The following is a 13,524-nucleotide window of genomic DNA, read 5'->3' on the forward strand; positions in this document are numbered from 1 at the left end:
TGATTAAATATAGAAAAGGTAGCTTGGATAGCATTGCTGATGCGTTGAGTCGAATAGGTGACGTTAATAAACTTAGCTTCACGAAAATTACTTCTAACCTGTACGATTCACTCAGAAAAAAATGCAGTACAAATATTTTCTTTGGAAAATATTGGAATTTGGCAAAATCAGGGTTCAACTCTAAGGTAGATAAAAACCTGGTGAATGAAGGAAAAGCCAACCAATTTTTTAATCGGAATGGTCTTTTATACCAAGATGATAAGGTTTGCGTATCGAATATACCAGAAATTAAATTGAGGATCCTGTTTGAGTGCCATGATGCACCATCAGCAGAACATCCAAGCATACAGTGTACCTTGGCTTTGGTTTTATGGACCAAAAATGAAAGATCTTGTTCAAAATTATGTGCTCCAAGTGTCATCAATGTCAGATTCATAAGGCAGTGCGCCTTAAATCTGTTGGGTTATTATATCCTTTGGATATTCCATCTCGAAAGTGATAAAGTATTTCCATGGATTTCATTATGAGACTTCCACGTACCAACAGGGATCACGATGCCATTTGGGTAGTTGTGGATAGATTGACAAAGATGACTAGGTTTTACCCACAAAGACAACAGTTAAAGTGTCGGATTTGGCTTACCAATTTGTCGAGTAATTGTTTAGACTGTATGGTCTACCTTCTGATATTGTGAGCGATCGGGACTCTAAGTTCACGCTCATTTTTTGAGCACGAAGTTTTCAAGAAATTGGAAACTACTTCGAGTATGAGTTCCTCTGATCATCTACAGTCTCATTGGCAAATAGAGCGTGTGAATCTGATTGTAGAGGATATGTTTCGTGCATATGTCTCTGGAAAACCATCGAGTTGGGAAAAATATCTTCCAATGATGAAATTTGCCTATAACAGTTCTAAGCATACGGCTACTGGTTATAGTCCGTTTATGCTTATGTATAGGTATCAACCCAGGATACTTGATGATGTCGGTCTTAAGGACATTGAGCTTGATGCATCAAGGGACTTCTTGCGAGATATACAGGAAATGCAGACCCAAGCTCAGGATTCTATCAAGAGTGCTTAGGATAGAGAACGGTTTTATGCTGATTCACCTCGATCTTTTGAGCCAAGAGCGTTGGTTTATTTGCAAGTTTCTAAAGACTCTTAGACTTTGTCAACAGGAAAGTGCTCAAAATTATATCCTAGATATTGTGGTCCACTCCGAGTTATACGTTGGATTGGCATGGTTGTGTATGAGCTAAAACTACCTCTACATGTCAAAGTTCATCCAGTCTTTTATATCAGTAGACTAAAAGAGAAGTTGGGACGTGATGATAACACAGTTACTCCTCAAGAACTCGTTCAAGTCGAAGATTTGTCTTATGTTCCATATGAACCTGAAAAGGTACTTGAATTCAGGAAAAGGAAACTTCATAGTCGCTTAATCCCTGAGGTTAAAATTTAGTGAAAAGATAGGAAAATTGAGGATTCGACTTGGGAGTTAGTTGAGAACGTTCAGCGCAGTTTTCCTTCTTTTCATTACAAGAGTGCAATGTTTTGAGAGAGGGGAAGTATATTATGTGCATATACTAGGAGGCTAATCCACCCTAGGCATGTGAGCATGGGAGCACGGGAACATGCTCTAGTGGGGAAAGGATTAGGTCTAACCTTGGGTCAAGCAACCAAGGGTCACACATGAAAATGGAGAGTCAAGAGTCACTTGAGGACCCTCCTATATAATAGGGGCATGGGACACTCTCAAGGGATGTTCTCTTGTGTAAAGCATTGTATCTACTCTCTTGTTATTTCATGCTAGAGCTAAGTGATGCTAGAACTCGTTGAAGTCATATCTCTTGGTGGTATGGGACACCAAGGTAAGGTATGTGGTACTTCATTGTATTTATGTGTGAACACTTGGGCTCGAGGGTGGTCGGGTGGATGAGTATGTGTCTAGTTTATGCATGTTTATGCATAGTGATTAGCTAGAGAGATCTTTAGGATTTTAACACAGAGACCAAGCAGCCCGAGAACAATAACAAAGGTTTGAACGAGATGCTATGCAACTTCAACACCAACAGTTGATAACATATATATAAGCAAACATAGTGTCAATTCTCCCTACAAAGGCACAACAAGGTCAGAGTTCCTTCACCGCTCCAACCACCACTGTCATAGGAGAGCTCAACCAAATTTTAGTTCCGGCATGGACTTTATGAATACTGCAAGGTCCATATCATCTTCGACTCGTATCTTTAGACCTGCAACCTATTTCATTAAGGACTTCATCCTGTTCACATGATCATCAAAGCTCTCATGTAATTGCATCATAAGACCATAGAACTCTATCTATAAAGAAACTTTGGAGTTCTTTGCATGAGCCCCACCTATCTAGCTTCGGCTTCTTTGGAGTTTGGGAGATCTACAACATGGTGTATAAAATTATCAAACATGCCAACAGCTATGAGGCCAAAGGCTCTTTGATCTCTAAGCTTCCATGCTTTCTGAGCTGCATCTTCATTCTCGGGCATCTTCTCTTCTTCAATGAAAGGCCAAAGACCCTCTCTCATGAGACTAAGCTTCAGCTTAGTCTACCAAGTGTGGAAACTTTCCCCATTGAACTTTTCAATGAACATGTGGGTAGCCATGATATGCTATGAATCTGGGAAGGTCTTAACAGAGGAGAGTTTCCAATGCCAGTGTCTAATCCCTTAGAGATCATGTCCCAAAAAAATTAGGGTTTTTAAAAATCCAAACAAGGAGTTTTGATCAATGATGCTTTAGCAAGCTATAGCAACACTCCAATGCTAGATTTTCACTCTCAATTTTAAAAAACAATAAAGAAATTAGCATTAATTACTCTGATTAAGTGGGATTTGCAAAAAATGATAGAAGGCACAAATTGATTGTTTAAGACTTCCCTAATTGAATTTTGCTGACGATTTGAGTCGTGCAACCGATGGTGATACTGCAAGTATAGTTGGTCAATTTAAGAGTGTATAGCTATGGAGTGGGGCTGCTCTTCTTTGAAAAGCTCATCGTTGACAACATGGTAGTGGTCACACAACATCGTCATTAGCATCAATCAACAATAGTAGGTGGCATCAACAGTTGGTGTCATGTTGTGGTGCTGCAATAGATGGGGACGCCTCACAGTCTTGAGTTTGCCGTCTCATGGGAGCACTTGGGCAGATGCACTCATGGTGTTGCTGCACTGAAGACCAAAAAGCTTCGAAGGTGATGATGGCAAGTATACTAGCCAAGGTATAGCTCTAATACCAATTAATGGAAGCTATGGATAGCTACGGAGGTTTGAAGGCAAACATGGCTATGGCATTTGATTAACAGAGAAGTAAGGGGGAGAGAGAGAGAGAGAGAGAGAGAGAGAGAGAGAGAGAGAGAATGCTTCAAAGAGATATAAATTGCAAGACTCAATGACGTGACTTGTATTACTTCAATCAAGTACATTGCTTTTATAGGCTTAGAGCCTCTCCTATATGACATCATTGCTTAGGTCATTACTAGTATAATATCTAGATAATTTACTGAACCACTCTAAGAGTGGGTTCACACACACATACACACGAAACCCTTTTTAGAGGTGGTTCACACACCTTTACCTTTTGTACTTGGATAAATCTTGTTCTCCAACAGAGAAATATCCAAGGCTTGAGATTACGTGCATTCACTTCCACCATAAAGCCATTGTCATTCTAGACGGGAGTGTAAGAGAGATGTGTTAGGATTCGGAGCTTCATGTGTGTATTCTCAGGTGTGAACCACCTCTTAGTGTGTACATGTGCTCATGTGTGTGCACAGCCTCTTAGGCTAGTGTTTGAGTAGTCAGCAGTGATGCCATGGAATATGCCATGTGTCATTGATATAGGGTGTGTGAATGAGTCAAGAGATAAGGCTTATGCCTATAAAAGCATTGTACTTGGTGATATCAAATTAATCAAATCACCATCATTGAGCGGAAAATCTCTTGAACTTTGTGTTACTCTCTCTCTCTCTCTCTACAGCTTTCTTCGGTCTCCACAATGGATGACCTTCATCCTTCATAGCTCTCCTACACCCCTGCGAACCCTAAATACCATTAATTGATATCAGAGTGAGGCCTTAGTGGGTCTCTTGTGCCGAAGAATCATGGTAACTTTGTGATCTAAATATTGTTACTGCTATGTTTGTGATTTATATACTGATGCTGTTTGTGGTTGTTGCCGCATGGGAGATGCACTCATTTTGCTGATGTTTGTCATCAACTCCCTGATCAAGAGCACATTGCATATGTGCCCCTTGATTGGGAGGTCATCCTGTCACCGACAGACAAGCTGCACAGATCTAGTGTATTTTGCGCAGTGTTGTTCCCTTTGTTTGCAGTGACCAGTCCTTGTACGCCACCTTCAAAAGCTTAAGCTTGGTCTCGCCTAGAAGCAGCTGAGCCGCCTATCACCCGGGTGCTCCATTTGTCGGTGGTTTTGTCAGCACCTACCATATCATCAGTGATGTCTTCACCTATCACATCAGCAGCCAAGCATCAAGAAGGGGGGAGATGCACGGTCGCCTTCCAGTGAATAATCTGCAACAACTAGGTGCTTAAGAAGAAAGCTGTATGCTGATCATATCATGATGGAGTCCTGGAAGTGTCGCAGAAAGAAGTTCTTCACCGACACATGCTCAAGCAGAAGTTGTTAACTTCCAAAAATAAAGCTAATTTATGTGCTCTATGTGTGTGTGTCGTCAGGGTTCTCTGCCCGAGATGTCCCCCAAAATCTGAATGACTGTGTGTTTTTCTCTTTTATGTTTGTAATGCTCCTTTATTCCAGTTTACCCCTGTTTAAAGCAAGGGGGGGATATTGTGATTGAAACCAATGTAGGACATGGACCACTAACTCCCAGTGTAACCAGGGCCTCTAAGTCTCTGTTGGGGATAAGCTACATGAACCTCTGAGCCATGCATGTTAAGCCTCTAAGACATGCTGATGTTGAGCCTCTAAGCCTGTTGAGGCCAAGCCCACTAGCCTCCGAGCCAAGCTTACCAGAAGTTACATGGACATCTAAGCCTGGCTAGAACAAGACAAGTTCTTACCAAAGTTGGAGCATGTGTATTCCTGCCAACCTCATCACACTCCCACCTTTGCTCCAAAGGGGGGTTTGTTGGGATTCGGAGCTTCATGTGTGTATTCTCGAGTGTGAACCACCTCTTAGTGTGTGTGTGCGTGTGCTTATGTGTGTGAACAGCCTCTTAGGCTAGTGCTCAAGTCATAAGCAATGATGTCATGGAATATGCCATGTGGCATTGATAAAGGGTGCGTGAATGAGTCAAAAGATAGGCTTATGCCTATAAAAGCATTGTACTTGGTGATATCATATTAATCAAATCACTATCATTAAGTCGTGCAAATCTCTTGAGCTTTGTGTTACTCTCTCTCTCTCTCTCACTCCACATTTTCCTCTTGATGACTGGAGGAACATCATTGTACTACTTGTTTGTCTCATAGGCCAATTTTGGCCTTTTGCAGACGTTAATATATCTTTCTTTCTTTCTTTCTTTCTCTACAGCTTTCTTCCATGGAAGACCATCATCTTCCATAACTCTCCTACGCCCCTGCAAATCCTAAATACCATTAAGATGTATGGAGAAAGTGTAGACACACATAAAGAGCAAAGTGAGAAAATACTACCAGGAATCACTCCTGGTGTGCAACGAAAGTAGATTGTATTAACGTCTACTAAAGACCCAAAGGGTCCATGAGACCGAAAGGTATTATGTGATGATGAATGCTAAAGCTAAGTAATAGATATTTTGATTTTATCAGCATACTGTATTTTTCTTAGCCCTACATTACTTATTTGTATTTCAAGGGAGCAATTTTTTTACCATTTGGGCATCTTAGTTTATACCTGAGCATTAATCAATGCAATCATTTCTATTTCTTCTTATTATATTTTATGTAGCATGCATTTAACCCAGTTCGTTTGCATAAGCTACTACACTAGTCATTACAATAAATTAGTTTGAATCTTATCTGGACAAATGCAATGCTCTATTGAGTATATCAAAGACAGAGCGTCCATCTGTATTTATCTAAATATAAAAAGTATAATGTTTTTAAAGAAAGGATTTAAGATGGTAGATAAGATAGCCAAAATCATGAAATTTCTTTACAGGAAGTTGAAATCCTTCAAGTCCACAACAACTTTCTCAAAAGGATGGGGCTCGACAACCCTTAAATGAATAGGAACAAGGTGGAGATGAATCTATGTGAAAAGAAAGCCCTTGAACAGAATATAGAACCTCCACCCAAAAACTACCCAAAAAGGAAAGCTAATTTTGTGTAATCTAGAAGTTCAGTTGATAAACCTTATTCTAGATATTCCTGAAAAGGAAACTACTTTCTTAACTCAAGTTGAACGTTCGTTTGTAAGTTAAACTCAGATAGTTCCTAATTGTAAGAGAAGAAAAAAAACATTTAAAGGCCCCTCCAGCATTACCCATCCAACCTTGTATGCATTTCTGGCAAGACTAATGAAATCCCACACTTAATCTTGGAGGGATTCCCAACCGGGTCCTAGTGCCAAGTCCTATGGCCAAGCCTTGGCCTCATGGCTAACTATTTCTAGATGTTATGTTGGGACTGAGGAAAGAGATCTCAAGCTTGTTTAAACGCTAACCATGCTGATTAAGGAGGAGTTAGTGAAGTACAGGGCAATTACAACAAGGTAGCATGTTTAGGAAAGAGATTTAAAGCTTGTTTAAAAGCTAACCATGCTGATTAAGGAGGAGTTAGTGAAGTGTAGGGCAGTTACAACAAGGTAGCACCAGTAGCACAGAAGGCAACAAAAGTATGACCATTGACGTTACCATTTGACAAGGGAAACCAATATATGCTAACATTACCCATCGAGCAAGCTGCTGCAGTAGGTAAGACAGAGGGAACTAGTAGACACTATTCATAAGAAATGACTTTGTACCTCTCGTTCTTTTCGAGCCCCATCCATGTCCAGCTCCCATTCGTGTTGGGTCTGTTTAAACCCAAAAAAAAAAATAGATAAGTAAGAGACGTTGGAAGCATGAACAAACATAACCATCTTCTTCTCCATAGCTGTGGAGCATACCAGAACAAGTGAGTCATAAACTTCACCCCCTAGCTTTTCCTCAGTCCAAAAGGTATCTGCATCTATGTAGTCCCTTTCCGTGGTCACCTCATTTAGCTTCTGTGGTGTGGTTACTATTCCAGCTGCTCGTCTCTCTTCATCATCTAAAACCATCTGCTCAGCTATATGCAGTTGCCACACCTGAACCAACTCAGGAAAACATGTATACCAAATCAAACAAAAACCTTGAATAGTTTATTTTGTTTTTTAAAACCTTCACTGCACAACAAGGTACGAGCTGAAGAAAGGTATAAAATTTCTGAGCTATCCATGTCTTCAAATCCACCCAAAGAAAAGTGTGTTTCTTTTGCACAAAAATGCCCTTTACACAATATAGACCCTATGTTTAGCTTTGCATTAAATGGGCTCCCAACTCACTTTACTAAAACACATGTGCCCAGTCTGAAATAAATGCTCCCAAATTTGATTGATCACAAGTTTTTACCTCACCGTCCCCCATGTACAATAAGAACGCCCAGAACTTCACATGACACACACAGGTCAAGGATTAAGTCTCTGAAAATTCCAGCAAAAAGTGGACGGGGAATAGCAACAACACAGCATGGGAACTTCACAGTAAACATGGCCCACTCTGATTGCAAGGCAGTCATGTACAAGAAGAAGCTAGCTTGAGCTGCCTGGATCTTGAATCATGTATTGGACAGCTGCTGGTGAGGGTCAATCTAACCACAAAACAGTTTTGTTTCCATGTTCCCCCTCCTGTACTTGCTTCCAATGACCTGCATGCTGCCCTACCAGTCCACCTTGGACACTGCTTATCACATAATCACATGAACGGCTACAAGAGGTTGTCCACATGTACTTACACACATACTCACACAGTGAGTGTTTCGACACACATATAAGGGCTGTTTGCACACGGACACAAGCGGGTACACAAACAAGGGAACATGTATACGACGGATACACACACAGAGACTCCGAATACCCAACACTTGCTCATGAGGGAGGACCAGCTACGGGAGAAAATCCACCTTTGCATCTCATAATATTTGGCTTTGACAAGATGACCTTCACTTCGTATGGAGGACAAGGATAATTCGACTCCACCAAACATAAAAAGCTAAGTAAACTTTGAGTTTTGCAAGATTGCAACATTTATTATTTCTCTTCTCTAGTTTGCTAGATTGTTGCATTGGTTATGTGCATACCTTACCCTTGAAACTTTGCAAGGAGAATGTGGAATGTTCTCAACAAGGTACTTTTGGCCAACTTGGTGTCCAAGTGGTAAGAGTTTGGATTACAATTGGCACAAGGCTCAAGTGGTACTATTCCCGGAGTCCATGTGTTGGCACTAGGCTCAAGTTGTCATGTGCAGCATCTTCCTGGGGTGCTACATGAATATTCTCCTTCATTTAGGAAAGAGGATACCTTTCCTGATGGGCCAAGAGCATGTTGTGAGCCCTAGTCCAAGGGAGAAGTCACCTGATGGGCCAAGAGCATGTTGTGAGCCCTAGTCCAAGGGAGAAGTCACCAAGTGCATCTAAGTCATTATGGCAGTCGTCGTGCCCGTGAAACAAGTCCATGTAATCCTCTTTGCAAGATGTAATGTTGTAGAAACCAGATTGGACACTTATTAGACCAATGATCGGGAGTCTGGGAAGGCAAAGTCTTGTGTCAAGTCATTATATCACTCTTAGGCAATCAGGTCTGGTCATGAGAGAAAGCATTGACTTATATGGTTACTAATAATGGTCATTTTTGGAGCCATGGCTGTGGACAGCCCATGCGCACCCTAGTGAGCATGAACCGAATCGGGAACATGGATAACGGGGCTCGCCAAAAGGGCGTCTATGTGAAGGGACTTCCAAGGCACACCTTTTCATGCATTCAATCCCAACCCTAACCCTTTATAGAAATATGGCTGACCTAAGGTAAGAGATGTTGGGAATCAATGTCTTACATGTGTGTGAACCCACTCTTATGAGTGTGGCAGTGTGTTTGTATGTGAACCACCTCTTAGAGGGGTAAGAATAATAAGAATATAGCATAGCGGAAAGATAGATAGCAAAACACAGTGCAATGGACAATGCAATAGATAGAGAATTTAAAAAATTCTGAAAAAAGTACAATGTGATGGTGCTATCCACCCGTGCGCTCTCAAGAAGAGATCTAGACAGGCTCTGAATGGAGGAAGTACTAAGTGTAGAGGGTGTGGATACTCGCAAGCATTGGATTCTACACAATGCAAAGCTACAACAAAGGGGCTCCTTTTATAGGTCAAAGGGAGCATCTAGGTGATGTCATGAGTGACATAATGCGATGATGACATCATGCTTATGTCATGGATGCCATCATACGATGATATCATGGGTGACATCATGCTTAGGTCACGTGATGACATCATACTTATGTCATGATGACGTCATCACAACTCATACTAGAGTAGCTTTACGCACAACCCTCTATTTGTACCCTAGCCATCTCCTAACCATCAACGGTCATAATAAGACCCCTTCCAACGTCTACGCTAGGGTCCCCACCCAAGTCACATGAACAAATGTCTTCTCCTCATAATGGGAGCCTTACAAGTGTGCAACACATAACAAAGGTAGGGTAATGCTGAGAGATGGGCATTGAGCATGTACTATCCCCCCTCCCCCTCAATGTCTACGAGAAGATGAACTATGCTGCTCTTGGCCCAACGCCAAGTTGATCAAGATATCGAGTAAGATGATCCTTCCCAAGAGCCTTGGTGAAGATGTGGACGCAGTTCTGGCTCGTAGGACAATACTCCAGCTCCACTATCTCATCCTCAATCAACTCTTGCATATAATGATACTGAATCTCAATGTGCTTTGTTCGAGCATGAAACACAGGGTTCTTGGCAATAGCCATGCAACTCTGGTTGTTGCATTGTAGAGTTGTAGGCTGTAGCCCCACTAATTTGAACATGTTCACTAAAATCCTCCTCAACCATATTGCTTCACAAGCAACAAAGCAAGCTACCTTGTACTCAGCTTCTGTAGAAGAAAGTGCCACTGAAGGTTGCTTCTTGCTGGTCCAAGAGAAAACACCGGAACCAAGCGAAAAACAATATCCAGAAACTGATTTCTTGGAACCACAATCTCCTACCCAATTTGAATCACAGTAACCCATAAGAGTGTCACCTGCACTGTAAGTAATACCATACTCAAGAGTACCTCTGATGTACCTAAGTACTCATATCCCTTGCTTCCAATGACTCTTCCGTGGCTTGTTGGAAAACCTGCTCAAAACACCAACTGTGAAGCTGATATCAAGTCTAGTGTTAGTGAGAAAAATTAAACTCCCCACTAGTTCTTGATATCTACTAATGGAGAAGAATCTTTTGCAGAAAGCTCCACATTCACCTCCATAGGTGTTGACACAAGTTTGCAGTCAGTCATCTCAAATGCTATGAGAATCTCCCTAGTTGATCACAAATGCACATCAATACCTTGCATGTGAGTCACATCCATATAATATCCAAGTACAAAAGTTATATGGATAGAGTATCCTTTCACACTTGATATCCAAGAGGAAAAACCACATGGGAAAAAGTTCCCTTGGCTAAGTCATGTTCACACATAGCACTACTATAAGTGATATGCCTACACACCTCTTAGAGGAAAAAGAACAATAACTAGATATTTGTGTGTGCTTTGATATAAGCAATGATGTCAAAAGGTGAACCTTTGTAACTATAAAGGTCTTGTACTTGTTTGAAGAAATATAACAGTAACATCATTGAGTAGTGTACATCACTCTCTCTCTATAAGAGATTTGTTCTCTCTCTGTCTCTCTCGCCTCAACATTCGAGTCACAGGTATAGCCGAGACACCCGACTCCACTCCCGAGAAAGATGGACAGCTTCTATGCATGAAGCTCCGCTACACGGAAGAGCACCCTCTCCCCTTCACCAAAGCATGGAGAGCCGGGAAAGACTCAACACGCAAGCGAGCCCTCATCCTACAGTTTGCAAGAGAGACGGAGAGGGTCACCTTCATGAGGAAGAGGGTCATATTACGAGGTTTAGAGGGAGCTCCTATTTTCTTGGATGATGATCTCACGAGGATGCAGCTTGAGCATAGGAGAGCTTGCATGCCACGAGTCTTACACGCGAGGAGAGAAGGCAAGAAGGCCTTCTATCGAGATGGTCCGGTCATCATTGATGGCTGGCCCATGGATTAGCGGTTTGGGGCCTATGGGACACAGACCAAGCCACTGACAGAGATACACATGGCAGTATGGAACTGTAATGGTTCACTATCGGTGCAGCCTGGACGACTGGAGCATGTTATGGTGGGGAGAGACATCATACTTCTGACAGAGAATCATCAGAGCCCAGAGAGAGGGCTACCTCAAGTAGAGGGATTCCAGTGGAAGTCAGCATATAGGAGGACCACACGCAACGGTACCTCGAGAGGGTTGGGGGGAGTAGCGGTTGTATTCAGACGGGAGCTACAGGGGAGATTGAGAGTGGTAGCACAAGATCCAGAGACCAGATACATGTGGATCTGCTTACAGCTCTCACAGGACAAGGTTATATACATAGCCCTATGTTACTTTCGTCCATCAGGATCCTCCTATGTCATTACAGAGGACATGCCACAGGAGGAGGAGACAGGAGCCTCGCCATACACTTGTCTGTCAGAGGAGATTATGCATTATTCTACACTAGGGGAAGTATTTCTTACGGGTGACTTCAATGCCCACACACAGAGCAGACACTGTCAGGTGTATGACTATGATGACATGGAGATCCTCCACCCTGTGGATCCAGAGGAGATAGGGGCTAGTCGGGCATCAGAGGACACTGCACCAGACAAAGGACATTATGGGGACCACTTACTAGAGTTGAGAGCCAGGCATCGTCTCGTTATTTATAACGGGATGCTACAGTGGCCGGGATCAGGAGGGCTGACATGCTTCCCACATGGGGGTCATACACGGACCGGAGGCACGGTGGTAGACTACATTATGGGGTCTTTGGAGGCATCACAGCTTGTCACCTCATTCTCCATTCCACCTCGTCCTCTTGGGGCAGATCATACATACTTGGCATTTTCACTAGCCGGATCACCAGTATCACCAGCCCCCCACATACCGATGCCACACACTACCATCTACTTCACACCAGTCACAGGGGACGGAAGGGACGTCTGCTTGGAACACGGGGATGCTGAATCAGGACAGAACAGCGACGAGGACGGACGAACGTCCCCCAGGCCGCGTCACTCACAAGATACGGGGACGGGGACACCACAAGAACGGGGACGCCGGTGGGGGACGGCTCTATGGGGGGACGGCAGAGAGCCGTTCTGTTTTTTTCTGGCTTTTTTTTTGCCGTTGCGCTCGCTGTTTTTGGCCGTTGCGCTTGCCGTTTCTAGCCGTTTATGGCTGTTGGCTTGGCCTTTGGCCTTGGGCCTTGGCCCTTGAGCCTTGAGCCTTTGAGGCTTGGCCCTCTCTCTCTCTCTTGCCCTTCAGGCTTTCCACTCTCTCTCTTGCCTATCTATATAAGAACAAGCCTCTACAAGGCTACAAGCACACACAACTCTCAAGGCTCAAGCTTTCAAGCTTCTTCTAGCGTCCAACTTCCAAGTTCCAAGCCTCTAGGCTCTCACACAAGGCCCGCGGGCCGCGGCCCTACTATCTAGATTCTAGACTCTCTCTCTCTCTCTCTCTCTCTCTCTCTCTCTCTCTCTCTCTCTCTCTCTCTTTCACCTCTCCCTCAAGCCTCTTGAGTCTTCCAACTTCCAAGCCTCTACGCTCTAGGCCTCTCTCTCTCTCTCTCTCTCTCTCTCACCTCTCCCTCAACTTTCAAGCCTCTTGAGTCTTTCAACTTCCAAGCCTCTAGGCCTCTCTCTCTCTCTCTCTCTCTCTCTCTCTCTCTCTCTTACACAGACATTGTATCAGATCCACCAATTGTTGTAACCTTTTTGGTCTCATAGGTCATTTTGGCCTTTTGAAGACGTTAATATATCATTTCATTTCATTTCATTTCATTTCATTTCTCTCTCTCTCTCTCTCTCTCTCTCTCTCTCTCTCTCTCTCTCTCTCTCTCTCTCTCTCTCTCTCTCAAGGCTCAAAAGTCAAGCCATCTTCAACCATGGCATCCTCCTCACGTGCCAAGGCTTCTCGTAGGACAACGGGATGGACATGGTGGGAGGAGGTTATTGACTCATTTGAGTCCGTCCATGTATTCTGCCTCCTTAAGGCTTAGTCCTGACTCCTGACTCTTGAGTCATGACTCATTTTGTATCTACTTAATTATTAATATGACTCAAAAGCTTACCATTTTAGTGTAAATTTGTGCTCATTTTGATGTACTTCCAAAGTAGAATAAATGTAGAGTAGAAAAAATTTTTAAAAAAAGGATTTTTTGAGTGT

General features: G+C 42.8%; 1 protein-coding gene across 2 annotated transcripts in view; it reads right to left on the minus strand.

The window, feature by feature from the left end:
• Positions 1–13,524, minus strand: part of PDE312 (Nucleic acid-binding, OB-fold-like protein) — a 102,844-nt gene that overhangs the window by 41,112 nt on the left and 48,208 nt on the right. For both annotated transcript variants that reach the window (XM_086788938.1, XM_086788939.1), the window contains exons 9-10: positions 7,114–7,293; positions 6,970–7,020 (exon numbers count right to left, since the gene is read on the minus strand). In XM_086788938.1, coding sequence (XP_086645064.1) covers positions 6,970–7,020; positions 7,114–7,293 — 231 coding nt within the window. The remainder of the gene's footprint in view (positions 1–6,969; positions 7,021–7,113; positions 7,294–13,524) is intronic.

This window comes from Cibotium barometz, chromosome 53 (genome assembly GCF_041138505.1).
Source record: "Cibotium barometz isolate CiBa-2024 chromosome 53, ASM4113850v1, whole genome shotgun sequence".
Taxonomy (NCBI): domain Eukaryota; kingdom Viridiplantae; phylum Streptophyta; class Polypodiopsida; order Cyatheales; family Cibotiaceae; genus Cibotium; species Cibotium barometz.